The sequence below is a fragment of the Sarcophilus harrisii genome, chromosome 3, assembly GCF_902635505.1.
Source record: "Sarcophilus harrisii chromosome 3, mSarHar1.11, whole genome shotgun sequence".
Taxonomy (NCBI): domain Eukaryota; kingdom Metazoa; phylum Chordata; class Mammalia; order Dasyuromorphia; family Dasyuridae; genus Sarcophilus; species Sarcophilus harrisii.
In genome coordinates, this window is record NC_045428.1 from 143578667 (window position 1) to 143599358 (window position 20692).

A 20692-nucleotide genomic window follows, 5' to 3' on the forward strand; every position below is an offset into this window, starting at 1 on the left:
AAATTACCCTTTGTGGAAGGCTCCCTTTCCTATTTCCTGACTAGGAAGGGGGCCCTGTAGTCAGGAAGATTCATCTTCCTGAGTTCAAATGTGGCCTCAGACACTTAGCTGTGTGACCCTAAGCAAGTTACTTAACTCTGTTTTTCTCATCTGTAAAATAAGCTGGAGAAGGAAATGACAATCCCCTCAGTCTCCTGACCAAGAAGACCCCATGATGGAATCATAAAGAGTTAAGCATGACTAACCAACAACAAATTCCCTATACTACTAGTGGACTACTTCTGAGGTTACTTCTTGATTATACAATGTAGGTACATAGTTTGCTTGTTGTCTTCCCATTTACCCACATTTGAGAGGAGGGACTATATTTCAATCCTTCTTTATAGTACATTGTAAGTTTTTAATAAATATTTGTTGACATATATTTCCTTGACCTATTTTGCAGGTCAGCTGTTTTTGATAAGAGATATCATATATTTCCCTTTATTTTGTTCTACTATTTCTTTTTGTTTCATGGAATTACTGAGTTCTGATTATGCCATTCTATTCATTCTATTTTCTAAACTTTCATAAAGTTTTTCTTCTTTTTTTCTAAGCTAATTATGTCTCCTCCAAATTTTTCTCTCCAGTTCTATTTTATTCATTAAAAATATTTTCTTAATTTTTTTTCAGACATTCATGTAGATTTTGTTGAAAATATTTTTCTTTGAATCTCTACTTGAAGTTAATGTGCTATTATTTTCTTTTTCTGAATTCTTCTTGGCTTCTGTAAATTCATAATATTCATTGTATTCATTATATTCTTCTATTTACTTATGTGGTGTGTGTTGTTTTGGTTGAACAATGTAGATTGTGTACCCACATGAATCTGTTTTTATTTAAAATTTACATACAAAATTTAAAAAATAGAAAAAAGCACAGAAAAGAAAAAACCGTCTTGTGCGCAGAATATAAGAAAGAATATCAAAATATGTAAATAAATTTCTATTTCAGAAAGCATATATTGTTATGGGCCAAACTTGAAACAAGGTACTAAGTAGAATTGAGGAGACAGTAGTTAAATCTAGTTTAGCATTGATTTAATCCTACAACAAATAATGGTCTCTTAGTGATAAAATGATTGGTGTATACTCAGTGTGGAACGAACTTATAAGGAGGAGCTGTCAGGGCCAGAAAGGACAAGCCCACTAGAAGCTCTGGGAGCCTCAGCCAGGATTCAGTCCAGGAGATTCAGAAGCCAGAGAAGGCAGGCCTCTCAGAACCAAGGAGAGAGATGAGCCTCCACAAAAACTAGTGGAGCCCCAAGTGAAGGAGACAAGACTTTCAAGGAAACAATAAAGGATTTGGACTTTAATCCCTGGCTGCGCTTGTAGTAATTATTGGCTGCCTCCAGAAGCCCCCCAAGAAACCTGCTCCCAGAGAACATTATATTTTAGAGAAGAGTATTATAATATATAATAATAGAAGACATTGTATTCAGAACTGTCCGTATTTTCCTTTGTGTCCTTGTAGGTTTTCTTTTGTTTTCTGCTGTGCACTTTTTACTCTATTTTTTTTTCCTCCCTGCCTCACCTCCTCCAAGCAGTTATAGTTAAGCATGGACATATTTCTGTATATACACACACACCTAACATATATACCTACCTATCTACATACACATATATACATATACATCTAAAACAATATTAATATAGCTAACATACAATATAGATTTCTCTGATTTAATTAAATCTTTTTTTTTTAACTTTGACTTTGTCTGAAATAAATGGTTACTATCCCTAATTTTTTTCTAATTAATCCTACTACTGATCATTATTATTGTGTTTTGTATATCTCTTGCTTCCTATCCCTGCTACATATTCTACTTTGTTTCTATCCATTAGTCTGCTTTGTATTACTTAACCTCTCCCTATCCCAAGGATCCCTTTATTCTCTCCCCTTCCCTTTCCCTTCCTCTTTATCCCTTTCCCATTAATCTACACACTTTATTCCACTCTGGTTAATCTCCATATATTTCTATACCTCACTTTGTCCTATTCCCCTCCCTTCTTATTTCTTCATAAATTTTGAAGGGTGTTATATCTTTCTAGGTATATACATATATTGTTTCCCCTTAACCCATTTCCAATATGAGTAGGATTTCAGAACAACCAACCTTTCTCCCCCATCTCCCCCATCTAGTTCCTCTCTATCAATTCTTACTTTCATACCTCATTTGTATAGGATGATTACTATTTTTATCTTTTCTTACATAGTTTTTCCTTTTAGAGTCATATCATATTCAGCTCTACTCCAATCATTCTTTTGGATTACCCAATTACTAATGACAGTTTTAGACATATGATTTATATTTCCATGTATAAAACAAACATTTTATCCTTATTGAGCACCTTGAAATTAGTCTTTGATGTCAAATTTTCTATTAAGTTCAGTTTTGTTTATAACAAAATCCTGAAAATCTGACAATTCATTGAATGTCCTATTTTTATTTTCATTCAGTATTATACTTACTATTTCTGGATGTAATATTTTTGGCCACACCCCTAGTTCTTTTGATTATGAATACTATATACTTGGACCTGTAGTTTTTTTTTATTATAGCTGGTGATGTCTTCTATGATCTAATCCAGCATATTTGAATTGTTTTTATTGTTGTTGCTTGTAAAATTTTCTCTTTGATCTGGGAGTTTGAAATTTAGCAATGATATTCCCTTATATTTTCCTTCTGGAATTTCCTTCAAGTAGGATTGGTGGATTCCCTCCCCCCCTCCCATTTCTACTTTCTTCCCTTGTTCTATCACTTCAGGACAATTTTCTTTATTTTTTTATTGTATCAAGGTTCTTTTTTTGGTCATAACTTTCAGATAGTCTAGTTATTCTTATATTTTCTCTTCTTGATCTGTTCTGCAGATCTGTTATTTTTCTTATGCGATGTCTCACATTCTGTTCTGTTCTTTCATTCTTTATTTTTTTATTTCTTGGTCTTTTATAACTTTTCTGGCTTGCCCTTGACCAATTCTAATTTTCATTTCATCAAATCTATTTTGTAAGGAGTTATATGTTTCTTCCATTTCTCTATATCTATTTTAAAGGAGTTTTCTTTATATAATTTCTGTGTTTTCTTCTCCAAAGTCTCCTCCACAGTTCTCATTTCCTTTCCCCATTTTTTCTCTCTTTTAAGATCCTTTTTGAATTCTTCCAAGAGAGCATTGTGAGATAGAGACAAACTCATATCACCCTTTGGAGCTTCATCTGGAAATGATTTGCCTTTAGTGTCCTTAGCTTCTGAGGTCTGTTCTTCTCTGTCTCTATAACGGCTATCTATGGTCAAAGTTTTTTTCTTTGCCTTTTTGCTTATTTTTAAAGGTTGAGTCTGCTCTTAGGGCAAAAGAAATATTGTCCCAAGCTTCCTCTACAGGCGACAGTAGCTTCACCCTGCCCTGGGGCTGGTGCTGCTGACTTCCTTCCTGTGCTGACTAGATGTGTCTAAATCTCACATTATTCTGGGATAATTGTTGTATGTCTTTTGTCTGTTGATCCACTGGCTTCTGAACCAGGACAGAGTAGCCATAGCTGCTGTATTTTGGCCAAGAGCCTCCTGGCAGATCCTCCCCCAGTGCATGGACCACCAACACCCTGGATTCTTGTGTTGTGCATGCATTCAGCTGCCTCCTCCATCCCTGATTGAAACATATTTTTTCTAAAGTTCTTCCTAATATCTTCTGCTGGAAATTTGTTACACTCCAAATATTTGTGGGTTCTGTCACTCCAAAATTAGTTCAAAGACTTGATCTGGTGTTGATCTGAGGGAACCTAGGAAGAGCTCAGACAAAAAACTGTTTACTCTCTGCCATCTTGGTTTTGCCTCCTATTTCTAATTTTCAAAGAGTCATTTTCTCCCTTAAGACTCTGGATCTCCTCTTCTAGTTAACTGACTTTCTTTTCATAATCTTGTTTTTCTTGGATTCTTAGTTTTTCCTCAATCACTCTCATTAGATTTTTTTAAAAAGTTTTTTTACATGAATTCTTTTGGGGCAAGTAACCATTTAATGTTACCCTTTGGGGTAGGAGATATTTTAAAAATTTCATATCTTCTTTTGAAGATGAACCCAGATCTTCTCTATTCCCATAGTAACTTTCTATAGTTGGATACCTTCTCCTTTGCTTGTATATTTTAAAAAAATAGTTTATTAGTATAATCATTTCTAGTCCTGATGTGAGGGGAATAGGAGAAGAATGGCTTCAGGTCTTCTTTCAGTTCTCCCCTTTGGCATGGAACCCCAAACCAAGAACTTTACACTCCTTTAAGTATTTGTAGCCAGCAGCTACTCTGCTCCACTCCTTCTGCACTCACAGGGAGTGTACTGGTTCACTCCTAACCAGTCTCTCAGTAGCACAACTGAATTCGACTCTTTATCAGCAGAGATTCCCTCAGTCTTCCCAGACTCAGAACACAGACTTCCCGGAGGTGGCTGAGGCTACCTCCTAACCCAGATAGCCCCCGGACTCTCAGTACTTGCAGTTTCAGCAGAGCTAGCCTATAGATCTTTATACTTCACACTGGCCAAATTTTATGGGGTCTTTTTTTGGATCTTCTCTACTTGTCCTAGGAGGACCTCTGTTCTGCCCCAACTTTGATTTGTTTTTCACTGGCCTACATTTGCCCTAAAATACAATTTTGTTTTGTTTATGGGGAAAATCTGGAGAACTTGGAATTTTCTTACCTATTCTGATTTCTTCCCAAAATTCTCTCCCACACGAGTCTGCTGAGAAAAAATGGAGAAAGGAAATGAGAACTTTGTAGGAGACTTTGGAAAAGGAAACAGAAATTATTCCTTCATCCTTTTCTAAGGAAGACTTGGATTTCTACCAGGATGAAAGGCAGGATCCTGGGGACAAATTATGACTACTCTTCTTGATCAAAGGGAGTGCTGGGCTAGAATTTTTAGGGGAAGAAAATTTAAAGTTTAAACTACACTTCTGATTATTATTCATTACCAAGAAAGGAGACCCTAAGCTGTATATCCAAGATTTGATTCTCTTCCCATCAAATATCAAATGAGTTTCCACAAAATATACATATAGAAAAAAATGAATAAAGTCATTTATCTAAATGGAAATCAGAGAAAGCATACATAGGAGGACATATACTAGACAATACCAAAGTAAATGAATTCTTGCAACAGGAAGCAAGATTACTCAGCTAAATTGAGAGTCCCAGTCTCATTCAATGAGAAATTCCCTAAAGTCTCTTCCCAGAATCTTTTTCCCTCCATGTACCTGAATAGAAGTTGAAATCATGCATTTTCTCTTTCAAAGCTTCTCACCAATTCTGCTTGCCCCTCACACAAGCATTTAATAACTAATCTCTGGGCAAATGTACTGGGTATTCAGTAATCAATTTCTACCAATAACTAGAGATCTTCTTACAATTGGTTCTAATTTTATGATTCTGTTAGTTTTAGAACTCTCAACTTTAGACAAATGGAATGGAATCAGAAAAAAATCATTTAAATTTAAATAATTATTTGATGGCATAATTTAGTCCATATGAAATTAAATTTTTGCCTCTTCAAATTTTTCCCTTTTTATTGTTATTGTGTTATATGCACAATTTCTATTTTCATATACATTTTAAATTCTATAAAAGTTTTCAAGACAAATTTAAAATTTTTATTATATATATTAGTTTTTACATGGGAAATGATGAATTTACTAAACATTTTTATAAAAAAAAAGCTAATTATTTATCAAATGTAGCTGGATTGGAAGGCAGTTTTGTGTTCAGTATATTGTTCCACTTACCTAGATGATCACAACTTTATCCACTTACATTTCACACCCTACACACTTATTACTGTCCATAAAGTAAATGAATTTGATCCTGGGTTTATTCCAGTATTGTTGTTAAGTCAAGTTATTTTTTAGGTATATCTACCTCTTTGAGACCCTATTTGGGGTTTTATTTGACAAAAATACTAAAGTGGTTTGCCTAGCTACCACGGCTTTCAGTATGTATTCTACCATGAGGACCAGCTTGTCCAAGTTCAAAGAGGCTCATTACTATTACCACAAGTTTGCTAGCAGGGATGAATAATTATTGTTATTAATTATTATTATTATCGACAACAATAGCTTATATTTATATGGTACTTTATGATTTACAGATATGGTATCTCATTTTTTAAAATGTTATTTCACTTGATCATTTGATTTCATTAATCTTTACAACTCTTTGCAAAAATCTTGCTTTTATTATCTCCATTTTATAGATGAGGAAACTGAAGTTGAATAAGGTAAAGGGACTTGTCCAAGTTCACACAATTTCTTAGGTACAGCAATTTAGACAAATTATTTTCCCAATCCCAAAAGACTTGCTATCTTTACCAATGGAGGCTATGCCCACTTGAAGTATAACCTTTATGCTTGGAATGTTCCTTTAAAATATTCTCTCATCTAAGGTAACAATTGTAGTTTAATAACTAAAAGTTCCTTTTGAAAATTTCAAGACTTCAAAAGACTGGCAAAGTAAAAGGCTAAGTGAACTTTTATATTCACAATTATCTGTAAGATCAAAGACTTTAGCAGCTGCTGCTCTTCCTGAAGGAAGCATTTGCAATCTCATTTTGTACATTTTTTTTAAAAAATTGAGACTAGAAAAATGTAGGAATGAATGCTGCTCTAGGTTATCAGCATTTTGAGAGATTAGATATAAATTATACTTCAATCCAAGCTTATCTTTTTTGGAAAATTAGTTTGTTCTGTGATTAAGGAATGTCTGCTGAAGAAGCAGCCTTGTTTCTTTCATAGGAGGGATTGTATTTTATAGTACTGCTCCTCTCCCAAATTATTTGATTGGATCTTGGGAGGATGAAAAATTTTTGAGCTAGAAGGGACCCTTAGATCATTCAGTCCATTAAACCTCTTCCTTTTACATGTCAGAAAACTGAGGCTCAAAAGAGAAGTCACTTGCCTAAAGTCACATTGGAAATAGTGACAGTACTGGGACTCAAATATAGATCCTCTGACTCCAAATTCAGAACTTCTTCTATGGCACCAGGCTGTCCTCCAATGATGATTTTATTTTACTTTTTGGTGAGGCAATCAGGCTTAAGTAACTTGCCTAGTGTCACCTAGCTAGTTAAGTGTCAAATGTCTGGAGCTGGATTTGAACTCAAGTCCCCCTGACTCCAGTACCAGTGCTCTATCCACTGTGCCACCTACCTGACACCCAATGGTGGCAATGCTTTTAAAAAAGCAAGAAAAGATGCAGTCATTTTTTCAAGCAGAATTTCAGATGAAACATAAGGAAGTGATAGAGATGTAAAAGATCCAAGAAAACCAAATAGCAAATTTCATTCGTATTTGAGATGAATTTTGTTGTCTTGTTGATACCTCCTAAATTGTATCTTTTTCAACATATTTTTTTCTCCTTTAAAATATTCGTCTAAATACAATTTAAGTGTAACAATAGAGTTTGTACTTTGTGATATTTGCTGCCTACATGGTTCGTTAAACTCCAGGCTAACTGAAAATTAAGCATTAACTACAGTATTAGCAAGAAAAAATTAAAATAAAAACCTTTAAAACTAATCTTCCAAATTTTTACAAATGTCAGCATGGGAAATGAAAGGTCATTTTTTTTCTATGTTTATTAAATTGTTTATAAATCCATCTGTATCCTTAATCTCTATAGCTCTTCAGGCCATCCGAGCATGAAACACTATCACATACTTACATTAACTTTCTGTTACAGTTGTCCAAGTGTAATTTGTTCACGTTTACTTCTTCATGCTGAGCCCACTAAAACATTTCCTTGGCCTTGCACAGTTCCATAGGGAAAGCTAAGAGACATGTTTTGGACCCAGATCTCAGCTCTTGTGTTTGGCATTGGTGGAGTTGGAGCTCTCATTGCTGCCACTGTGTCCAATGAGTGGAAAGTAACTACCAGAGCGTCATCAGTTATCACTGCCACTTGGATTTTCCAGGGTCTTTGGATGAACTGTGGAGGTAATGCTTTGGGTTCTTTCCATTGCAGACCACATCTTACTCTCTTCAGAGTACCAGGTAATTATGGTATTTTTTGAATAGGAAGTAATTTCTTCTCCTCTCTCTCCTCTCTCTTCTCCTCTTCTCCTCCCTTTATTCTCTATTATCTCCCACCTCTTTACCCCTATTCACCACTTGCTTGCATATGCAGGCTCTGGAAGACTGAGTGTTTAATTAAGACACTTAGGTTGGGGCTAGAAGGGGTGTGGCACGGTTATATTGGTTATATTGCAAAGACTGGCCTTATTAGGAATACAAGAATTTAGAAATGGCTTGCTGATCTAGAAATGCCCAGTTGATTTGATGTATAATAAATTCAAAGATGGAAAGATATGACATAATTATAATATATCTTCATATGGAAAGGAGTAATCTAAAGTAAGTTTGTACTTGCCCTCATGTGGAAAAGCTTTCTGATATGGAAATCTAGATGTGATGATGGTATAGACTTCCAATAAGTACTTGAAGGTTCTTTGAGACTAACTAACATACAGATTAGTGGAAGCCTTAGATGACCTGCTCACTTCTGAAAAAGGGAAGGGATTAAGTTTTGTGCATTTCTTAGTTATTCAGCAAGAGATTAAAAGGTCAACACAAGAGAATAAAAAAAAAAAGAAGCTTATTTTTTATATTCATTACATATTCAAAATATCATAATGGAAGGGTCCTGAATTTGGAGGACCTAGATTCAAATCCTCCTGTAACTTATTACCTTTGTGATTTTGGCTAAACTACATAACATTTTTGGGCTTTAGTGGGTTTTTATTTAAACTTGTTAAATGAGAGAATTAGAATAGATAATCTTAAATATCCTTTTTTTGGGGGGGGGACTACTCAGTTATTAAAGAAAATACATCGTCTACTTTCAAATGAAAATGTTAAAGAGATGTTTACACATTAAAAAATACTTATAATACTACTTTTTAGGCATTTGTTGCTTGTAAATCATTGCAAAAAATGCTTTAAGATCACTGTGCTTTCTTGCATATTGTCATATTGCTAGCTTAAAATAAATAGAAAAATGTATTACATATATATATATATATATATATCACAAGGGTCTGGTAAATAATTCAAATGGGATATTTTACAGAAATAGTTTTTAAAAATTATATAAAGAATTTAAATATTCAAATGGTGAGAATGTACCTTGACCTTATGAGAAAGACAAATAACATTTTAACTCAGAAGTTACTAAAGCATAATATTTTATGAGACTTCATGTCAAGTATGTGTGTCATTAGTCTATAATCAGTGCCAAGGGATAAAGAAAATGTATTTAGTTGAAGCCAGGAGATTTCTAATGACAATCACACTAAATGTTCAAGCTTGGATGCCCTAGTTAGGCCCTCAAATGCCAGCTAACTGCCAAAATGCCCATTTGAGTGAACAAATGAGTCAATATCAGTGGCAAACGGAGGAATTTTTACTTGGAAATTAATATTAGTAGAAATGAGACCTATTCCAATAGATTCTAATTTTATATCTGTACATTTCTGTGACCTCCTTCCACAAAACAAAACAAAAGCAAAACCAAAAAACAAACTGTTTTCTCCTAAGAATGAGAAGTTTAGAAAAGCAAATTAAGTCAGGGAGTTATTGCCTCTCTAATATGCTTTCTGTAGTTTCCCTTCTTTATTGCTGTGATGATCAATGGGTATATTTCAGTAAGCAAGGAGAAGTAGCAAAGAAATGGGTTTTGTTGTGCTTTGGAAACTAAATGTTATCTAGATGTGTAACTATAGTTCATTTTTAATTAGCAGTAGCTATATAAGCCTCAGTTTTACCCCATGGCCTTTGCCAGGAGCTAGCAATCACTGTCAAAGAACCAATTTTTGACCGGCTTTGCAAGCAAAGTGGGCTATTCAGAATGAGACCATATGACTTTTAATTGTTATATTCTTACTTATGTGTGTGCCAGTAAAAAGTTATATGGAATTTACATTTGCAATTGCACATTCATAAACATGCAGATATAAAAAACAAACAAGCAAACAAAACAACTTTGAGAAACACTGAATTATATATTGTATAATCTTATATGTATGTTTTATATATATAACATATAACCAGATTTATATATATATATTTTTTAATTTATCCGTTGATCAGTCTAAACCTGTGCATTTCCAGGGCTTCTTCATAGTCTTAAAGAGCTAGCTACAGCACTGGCAGTGAGTGATTTGGCCATGGTCACATTGCTAACGTGATGGCTTGCAGCTACAACGTCTTAACTTCAAGGACATTCTTTCTCTATCTGCCATGCTGCCTCCAAACATTCTTCATTCAAAACAATAATTTTTTCCCTTGATTTCACTTATTTTTCTTAATTGCTGAGTGCCTAGTAGAATGTTTCATACACAGCAAAAATGCCTGCTAACAAGCAGAAAGATAGCCATCAAAAAATGCTACTCTTAAATTAGTATGAACTTTGTATTTAACAATCTGGAATCAAATTTGTTTATAAAAGGTCTATGTAGGTTTTGCTGAATAAATCTTAAAAAAAAAAAAACCAATCAGGAACAATGAGTCATCTTTCCAACAGAAATGGGAACTCACAGATCTTGGATTTCCTTATAAAGATGGAGCAAATCCAAAGTTGCTAATGGTTCTTCCTTTATTCTTAAGTGAAACTGTAACAATGACAGAGTGGGAATACAGTGTTGCAATCCCATTTCCTTTATAACAAAATGTAACTAGGAAAAGCAAACTGCCGCCTACCAGGAAAGGAATATGTACTCATATTTTAATTATATGTAATTTTAAACTATTTTATTGATACAAGACTTTTTTTTCAAGAAAAAATTGGCAGCTAAGGAAGAGTTTGTATTTTTAAAAAAAATTTCCTGAGTATATATTTACTAAGAATAGAAGACTTTGAAATTGGAAGTCTAGAGATCAAGTAGCTCAATAATCTTATTTTATTTATTAAGAGAACAGGCTTTAGAAAGTTTAGGTAACTGACCCAAGATCATACATCAAGTTTGTAGTAGAATCAGAACTAAAAATTAGGCTTTTTGATTCCCAGGCCACAGCTTTTTCTACTACACAAGCAGTATAGTAATTGGTAGTTATTCTATAATACTCTTAAACCAACTTGCAGCTCATCTCTGTAAATGTCCAATTAACATCCCATTTGAACTTTTTTTTTGATAATAGAGATTACATAATCTTCATGAAATATATCTTCTTTTTAAATTTATTTTTTATTGTGAAGTTAACATATCAAATCCCAAGCATAGAAGTTCATAGTCTTAAAAATATTATAAATCAGCCACTCTTTATCCATATCAACAGGTTAGCCTCCTTCAAATAAAGCACCAAGGAATTATTTCTAGAGAAAAGATTATAGAAAGGATATTGCATCCGTATGAGAGTGTGCAGACATGGGAGCACCCCTCTGAAGGTTATATGTCCATATCACCCACTAATTATTTTTAGTTGTAATTCACTCATCTTGGAAATACTAAAGCATATTAGGATAACTACCCATCTTCTATTCACAGTTGTGAAGGTTATAACTTCCACTTTCTTCTACTTGCTTTCTGAGATAACACAAATAATTTGTCTATTTGGAGTTTATTATGGTATATGATATATTGGGGTATAGACTTAATTTCAACCAAACTACTCAGATTTCCCAACAATCTTGATTGTCAGGTAAAAAAGCCCCTATCCCAGTGCTGTGTTTTTGTATTTATAAAACACTATGCTGTTGTATGAGTTTGTTTCTAGGTTTTGTTCACCTGGTGGATTCCACTTTTCAACTTTTCTGCTTTTTCATCAACACCAGATAGCTATATAAATTCTATAAAATACCTCTGGTAATTTGTTTGGCATAGTCCTATATCTGTTTATTAATGCTAGAGGGATCATCATTTTTAATTATAATGGTGTTGCAGTCATGAGCTTTGAGTAATTGCTTTGTGATTATTTAGGTGTTCTTTTATGCTTTTAAGTGTTTTGTTGTTTTTTATCTAAGTTCCTGGGTGTTTTGGCAGTTTAAATCCCAGATATTTTATTCACTTTATAGTCATTTTCTATCTTTTCTTATTGGTTTTTGTTAATAATTACTAAAGTGCAAATGATTCTTGTGTGTTTATTTTTTATTCTTCTATTTTAATAAAGTTATAAATTTTCTCATTTAATTTATTCATTGATTCTTGAAGATTCTCTAAATCAAAGTTTCTTAAACAGTGAGTCATGACCCATATAGGGGCATGTAATTGAATGCTGGTGGGAGTCATAAAAGTAAGATGTATTATCAATAAATGTTTGATTTGTATACCTATTTTACATACCTATATACCCAGGGTGGCATAAAAATTTCTCGGGCAAAATAGGGTTATATATATATATATATATATATATATATATATATATATATATATATATGAAGTTCTGCTCTAAATAAACCATTAGACTATCAGATTTCCAGAAAAAAGGCAAAATTTGCTTCCCTTTTGTCAAGTCTTCTTACCTTTTTTTTTTTCAAATCTTACTCATAAAGTTAGTATTTCTGATATTGTATCCAAGTATGGAGATAGGAGATTGCCTAAACTTATTAGTCAGGTTTCCAGTGTTACTCAATTATAAATAATATTAAGACTTAGTCTGGTATAACAACTTTTGGTCAGATTAAGGAAAGTCTCTTCCATTCCTATTTTAAAGATTTTAAAACAAATTACTGCTATATTTTGTTGAAGGTTGTTTTTTATCTATTGATATTGGTACATAGATTAGCCTATGGGCCTTATTATAATTAATATTATAAATTGTGTTAATTATTTTCCTAATGTTGAGCCATTATTTTTTCTGTTATAAATCCAATTTGGTCATAAGGCATAGACTTTTTTTTTTAATAGCCTTTTATTTACAGGTTATATGTATGAGTAACTTTACAGCATTAACAATTGCCAAACCTCTTGTTCCAATTTTTCACCTCTTACCCCCCCCACCCTCTCCCCTAGAAGGCAGGATGACCAGTAGATGTTAAATACATTAAAATATAAATTAGATACACAATAAGTATACATGACCAAAACGTTATTTTGCTGTGCAAAAAGAATCAGACTCTGAAATATTGTACAATTAGCTTGTGAAGGAAATCAAAAATGCAGGTGTGCATAAATATAGGGATTGGGAATTCAATGTAATGGTTTTTAGTCATCATCCAGAGTTCTTTCTCTGGGCGTAGCTGGTTCAGTTCATTACTGCTCCATTGGAAATGATTTGGTTGATCTCATTGCTGAGGATGGCCAGGTCCATCAGAACTGGTCATCATATAGTATTGTTGTTGAAGTATATAATGATCTCCTGGTCCTGCTCATTTCACTCAGCATCAGTTCATGTAAGTCTCTCTCCAGGCCTTTCTGAAATCATCCTGTTGGTCATTTCTTACTGAACAATAATATTCCATAATATTCATATACCCACAATTTATTCAGCCATTCTCCAACTGATGGGCATCCACTCAGTTTCCAGTTTCTAGCCACTACAAAGAGGGCAGGCATAGACTTTAACATTTGCTGTAGTCTCAATTTAAAATATATGTATCAACTTTATTAGTATGTATCACATGTATCAACATCTATGACTTCATCAGCTTTGTTCTTCTCTGGTTTGAGTATTAGAAACATATTTGTTATATAAATCATTTGGCAACATGTATTTCTTCTCTGTTTTAGAGAGTATTTATGGAGCATAGCAATTCTTTAAATGTTTGGTGTAATTCACTTGTAAATATGTCTGCATTAGACACATTTTTCTTTTGGTAAATCACTTAAAACTTAGTCAATTTTTCTTTAGGAGATCATGATATGTAGACAGATGATAGATATACTTTTTTTAGTCTTTTAAAAAATTAGCTTTAATTTGACAGGTTAGTAGTCTTAGTTTTTAATTTTATCCGTTTCTCTTTGATGTTCAAATTTTCTTCTTTTGCACTTCTTTTGATTTTTTAAATTGGATATGTAAGTTGTTAATTCTTTTTCTTTTGTTAATCTATGTTGTTCAGAGATAAAAATTTCCCAAGGATTGCTTTGACTACATCCCATATATTTTTAGAAAGTTTTTATTTTATTTTTCTCAATTATATGTAAAAAAATATACATTTATACATACATGTAAAAACAAACATTTGTTTGTTTTAAGAATTTCTGAGTTCCAAATTTCCTCCTTCTGCTTCTTTCTTCCATGTCCCTTACTTGAGATAATATTTTCATATTATCCATGTTGCAAAAAAGAGAACACAAACCAAAATACAAAGAAACATGCTAGAAAAATAAAGAAAATAAAAAATTATGCTTCGATCTGCATTTAGACTCCATCAGTTCTTTCTCTGGAGGTGGATAATGCATTTCATTATATGTCCTTCAGAATTGTTTTGGATCATTGTATTGCTAAGAAAAGCTAAGTCACTCACAGTTGATTATCATACAATATTGCTTTTATGTACAATGATCTCTCTCTGCTCAGTTGCACTTTGCATTAGTTCAAATAAATCTTTCCATATTCCATATATTTTGAAATGCTATCACATTTATTATTCTCTTTGGAATAATTATTGATTGTTTCTCTGAATTTTTCTTTGACTTCTGTCATTCACTATTCTTTTTAAATGTACTTCCTTTGTTCTGGACAAATTTGAATATGGTTCATAATTCCCCTTTTCTTTATCCTTATCCAAATATTTGAATAAGCTTAATCAGAGGAACCCCTTTCTAATAATATAATTCATCTCTTTCTCTTCCTCCTTCTAAGAAGATTAATAACAATTCTTTCCCTTCCCTACATCTTTCTGTCTTTTGGTTCTCTAGACCAAAGATGTGAAATTCTCTGAATAACTACTTGCTAAACTTCTGTGTGCATCCAGATTAAAATGTAACTGGAAAATACTCAAAAAATATATAATAATGCAATTCAGTACAACATAGATAATGTTGGTTTGTGATTTTCTAAGTCAATATTTGTGTTAAATGAGTTTTATATTACTACTGTATGTTACTGATCCTTCATGGGCTTTGACCACATATTATTAGACTAATGAACATACATAACACAAGACTTTCAAAAGATGATATACTCTTTTCCTATGTTGTGATTCTAGATTTCTTCCTACCTCTCAGTGTCTTTGTTTTAAAAACTTTCTTTCCAAAAACAATAATTCTCAAATGAGGAGTATGATGAAATGGAAAGAATACTATATCTAGAGTCAGGTCCTGGATTAAATTCAGATCCCATTACCTGAAGCAAACCCTTCCACTTCATTAAGCATCAGTCTCCCCATTTACGAAATGAGTAGGTTGAACTAAATAACCTCCAAAAACCATTACTTCAAGTCTCCCATCCTATTAAGTTTTTCTGACACTGCTTTTTTCTTCTAGGATACTTTTTGTTTCTTCTTTATGGAACTTACCTTTATATGTCATCTCTGTTCTCTTAATCATACTTACACAAGTTTCTTTCTTTGCTAAATTTAGATTAAGAACTATTTTTTCTCTGTCCCAATCTCCTGTTTATTCATTTGAATGACATCTTATTCCAAGAAATATTTTTTTGAGTCTTCCCCTTTTCTATTCTTTCTGTTCTTTAGAGCATTTTAGTCTTTACCCTTTTATAAATTTCATCTAAAATGATTTTTATTCTTTCAAAACTATTCCAGCATACTATTTACATAGCAAGTATTTAAGAAATACTAGTTCAATATCAGATTACTGTTTTGGGAAGTAGCGAAGTAAGAAAAGGGAAGGAGAAAAAAAATTGGAACACATCTTACAAAATGATTGTTGAAAACAATCTTTATATGTAATTGGAAAAATAAAATATTATTAGAGAATTTAAAAAAAGCAATCCTATGATAAACATGGAAATATGTTTAGAAGAACTGCACATGTTTAATCTATATTGGATTATTTGCTGTTTAGAGGAGGGGGAAGATGATGAGGAAGGAAGAAAAATTTGGAACACAAGGTTTTACAATGGTGAATGATGAAAGCTATCTTTGCATATATTATGAAAAATAAAAAGCTATTATTATTTAAAATAAGAAAAGCTAGTTGAACTTAAGTAATGAATGTATATGTTAAATGACCTGTTTACTTTTTCTTTCTTCAATAAGGATAATTTCCATTCTTTCTTCCTGCTAAAAATTCATACTTTTTTCATTGATAGTTAAGATCAACTTTGTAGAATATGTTGTTTTAGTGTGAGTAGGAAGGAACTGATTTGTTTCACTTTTGGGGGTCTATAATATTCTAGTCTTTTATTTCCTTTCTCAGGATTCTCAGGACCTTCTCTTGATTGTTAGCAAGCTTTTTTGTTTGTTTAATGTTGGATCTTGGAGATTGTGTCTGAATAAATTGAACTTGGATTTCCCCTGTGTTGATGTCCTCTGGATTGTGCTGGTTTTCACATTGCCTGTCTCTATTATTTTTAGGTAATTTTTCTTGTATAGACCTCTTTGGAATTTGGGTTTTTTATATGTCATACAAATGAGTCATCTTCTATAATTTTTAAAGGACCTTGTAGCTCAAAAAGTCGACAATTTCCAGAGCCCAAAATTTCATCTTAACAGCATTATTCTACTACATTATAAGCTACACACACACACACACACACACACACACACACACACACACCATAGACATATTTTTAAGGAAGCTAGAATTAGGGCATTTAAAATAATTTTGGCAGCAAAAACCTAAAAATGGAAACACATAGCTTCCTTTTTCTACTTTTGCATAGAAGAATACTCTCCTTGTTGGTCTTCTAAACATTAACATGGATTCCTGGTTATTTTTAATTTAAAAAATATGAATGGCTTTGGGAATCTTAACTAGAATTTGGCATAGATAGCTAGATGACCTAAGATAAACTGCCAAGTTTTCAGTGGAATGAAATCATCTGGCAACAAGGCAACATTATCTAATAATGGTGATTTTCTAAAGTTCAGACATTTAAAAGTCAGTGATTTTTCCTTAAATCCCAAAGGCTTCAGTTCTCTCTTCCATTACTATACCCCAGCCTTCCCTAAAGAATAAAACTTGGTGTACTTACTTCTATAAGTATTTTTCACTCTCAAATCATTTATATAATCCATTTCCCTCCATGGCATAAGGCCAATAAAAAAGGCAACACTATGACAACATAGCTGTCATTTAACTGTATAATTTGATCCATGACATAAAAACTACACAAGTGAACTTTAAACAACATGAAAGACTGATATCAGAAAGTAAAGAAATATCCACTTCAATTCAGCAAGTATTTATTAAGTGGCTATGACTGTAAGGCCCAACTATGGGAAAAAACCCAACCCATTTTATCACTTCAATGAGTTTATCCTACTGGAAGAAAATAATATATAGTCAGACAAAAGTACAGAAGTATATAAAAGTTAAGACAAAGTAATATGGGTGGAAGAATAACTCTAAAAATGAGAGAAATCAGGAAAGACAACATAGGAGGTGACAATTAAGCTAAATTCCTCTGAAAGAAAATGATAAAAGCTTTATAATAATTCTTAAAATGTGTATTCTTTCTGGGTGTATCAGTATGATAGGAATAGCACCTGACATAATCTTGTCCTTTATTCATCTGAATGGCTGATTTGTCTTAACTTGTTTTAAGTTAGAAGTTGATCAGACTTAAGAAACCTCAAACTAACATAAAAAGACAACATTCCCCCGCTCCACTCCCCAAACATCCACAAACAACCTTATATTTGTCCATGTTCCAGACAACATATGATACCCAGACTATATTTGTAGCAGGCTGATGACAGCCTGTGCTCCAAAGCAACATCTCAGTGAATTCATAGCTATATTTAGACAATAAAACCTGATAACATGAGTCTCAGTAAAGCAGTTTCTGTGTCAAAGTTCTTAGGCTACTTCTAATCCTGAGACTGATGCACTATAATTCTAAAGAGTAATGGGCATCTTGTTCATCTGACGAACAAGGGTTCACGCTTGGGATACAGGAACAAACCATTGACTAGATAGTATTCTCTGGCATGATAGCTCCTAAATTAATGATGACAATGGCCTCCATTGACAAACTACCAAACCAATTTCTACAACTATTTAGTAAATAGGCTCAAAGGAGAGTTCACATCATATAACCACAGGAAAGTAAAACATCACAGCACTGGAGGAAAATATCCATGTTTATAATTAAAGAAAAGATTTAAGCAAATTTCATGATTACTTCAGTACTTCAGTATTTCAAAGGTTTGCATTAAAATCTGAAAAAATTCATGCCCTCAAGGGATTTGTTTACATTCTTTTAAAAATAATATACTATGAAAACAGATAAGTATAAAATAATTTGAAGAAACAAAAAAGACTAACAAGTAGGGAATTAGAAAAGGTTTGGATTAGGCACCCAAACTGGTCTTTGAAAACAAACAGGAGATTCCAGTGAAATGAAGATGAAGCAAACTGGCCAATGAGGCCAGTCCTTACATGTATGTATATTCAGAATTATCAGATGATATAATCCTACATTCTATAATTGATTGAATGTACTAACTATGTGGTGACTGGCTACAGGGTTACATTTAGGTTGCCTTCAAGAGGCACTAACCAGTCAAAGAAAGTCTCTTGCACTGACTCTGATTCTTTCCTGCCTGGACATTAACCCATTAACAATAAGGCAGACAATGAAGTAAAGGGAATAGTCTCTGGCTCATTCCGTCTAAGACCACATACATCCCATAAATATAGGTCTTTATCCTTTGCCTCCTGCATTTGTTATTTCCTGTTTTTAGGTGAAGTATTGGTGACAGCTAGGACACTGTGAGCTTCAAAAGGTTAGAACATTGAGTTATCAGAAATCTGGGAGCTGGAATCTGTGTTCGTTTTTGCAGCCACTTCAGAAGGTGAGGCACAATGTCCAGAGTGACCAGTTTGGATCAATACAAATCAAAGGCAGCTCTGAGAGAATGTAAACTTGGTGGAATGAATGTTATTTAGAAACCACTTAAGGTTGAGCCTAGTCTCTGTAGGAACCAAAATGGCATAGGTAAAGTTTGTTCTAAGGTATTTATACTTCTCTTCTTGATATATTTTCAAAATAAGTATTCCCTTATTGATGAGTTCAGAGTTCTGACTGAAGAAGTATACTTGAGAAAAGGTGTTAACTCAATGGAATTGATGAGATGATGGTTCTCTAGTTCACATATATATACTTAGTACTTAGTGTGGTGATGTAATGGTTCTCAAGCTAAAAAATAGCACTAATTGGAAAGACAGATAGGAAAAACCTCCCTAAAAATGTTTATATTTTTTAAAATCACATTTCATTTTCAAAGATTTTCCTTCTCTCCCTCCAACTTCCCCTTCTTCCCCTTCTTCCCAACTGAGACAGCAGGAAAAAATAAAACTCCTATTACAAACATGTGTAGTCAAACAAAATAAATTCTTGCATTGGTCAGAGAAAAATGTTTCAATCCCTACGTTGAGTTCATCTCTATGGCAAATAGTTTGTTTCATCATGAGTCCTCTAGAATACTAGTTGATCACTGTTGTTTAGAAGTTCCAAGTCTTTCAAAAGTCAAATTAATTGACTAGGATTTTCCAAGTAAACTATTATACCACCTGCAAAAGGGATAATTTGCTTAAATTGTACCTATAAGGTTAATTTTGTTTCCTCTTTGCCTGTGCTAATTCCTTCAATATTTTTTTCTTATCATATTGCTTTCTAGCAATTCCTTTACTAATGATGATAATAGATTTGGATGCCTCATCCCTATGCTCTTTGTAAGGGCTCAAATTTATTCCTATTATAAATAATGCTAATTCTTGGTTTTAAATAGACACTACTTGTCATATATTAAAGAATTATCCATTTATTACTATGCTTCCTAGTTGTTTTTTTTTAAACAGAAATAGTTATTATATTCTGTCAAAAGCTTTGTTTGCATCTATTGAAATAGTTTCACTTTTTTGTTCATCTTATTAATGTAATCATTTGGATTTAAAGTTTTTACTAATATTGAATCAATTCTGGTTCATTCCAGCCTGGTCATAGTATATAATCTTTGTGATGTTTTGATATTGGCTCCTTTTTAGTAATTTTTTTTTTTTGCTTTGATATTTGTGCTACATTGGTCTATAATTTTCTTTCTTTTTTCACTGTCCTTGGTTTAGGTATCAAGATCATTTATATAATAGAGGAAATTTAGTAGGATCTCCTTCTTTTCCTATTTTTAAAAGTTTTTTTTATAACATTGGATTTAATTGTTCTTTAAATGTTTAATAGAATTCACTTGAAAATTCATCCATCTAGTTCTATTCCCCACCTCCCACCGTTGGAAATTTACTTATGGCTTATTCAATTTTTTCCCCTCAGATTGGGTTATTTTTATTCTCTATTTTTGAACATTTTATATCTATAAAATTTATCCATTTGGCTTAGATTGTCATTTATATTACTATACAATTGGGAAAAATAGAGAGTCAGGATCATATCTTATGTTTCTCTATATCCTTTCAGAACCTAATATAGTATCTTTCTTATAATTCAATATTTCAAAGATCCATAATTTCATTAATGTGAGTAAACTTCTCATTGACAAAACTGTCCATACCATTTGTGTTGCCCCTCCTTTGGACAATATGATACCTCTTAATTAATCTCT

At 32.7% G+C, this 20692-nt stretch overlaps 1 protein-coding gene across 1 annotated transcript in view; it reads left to right on the top strand.

Moving 5' to 3' along the window:
• The first annotated feature begins 7818 nt into the window (after positions 1–7818).
• The window catches only part of CLDN10 (claudin 10), a 117552-nt gene continuing 104678 nt past the window's right edge, over positions 7819–20692 (top strand). The window contains exon 1 of the mRNA XM_031958558.1: positions 7819–8067. Coding sequence (XP_031814418.1) covers positions 7854–8067 — 214 coding nt within the window. The 5' untranslated portion in view covers positions 7819–7853. The remainder of the gene's footprint in view (positions 8068–20692) is intronic.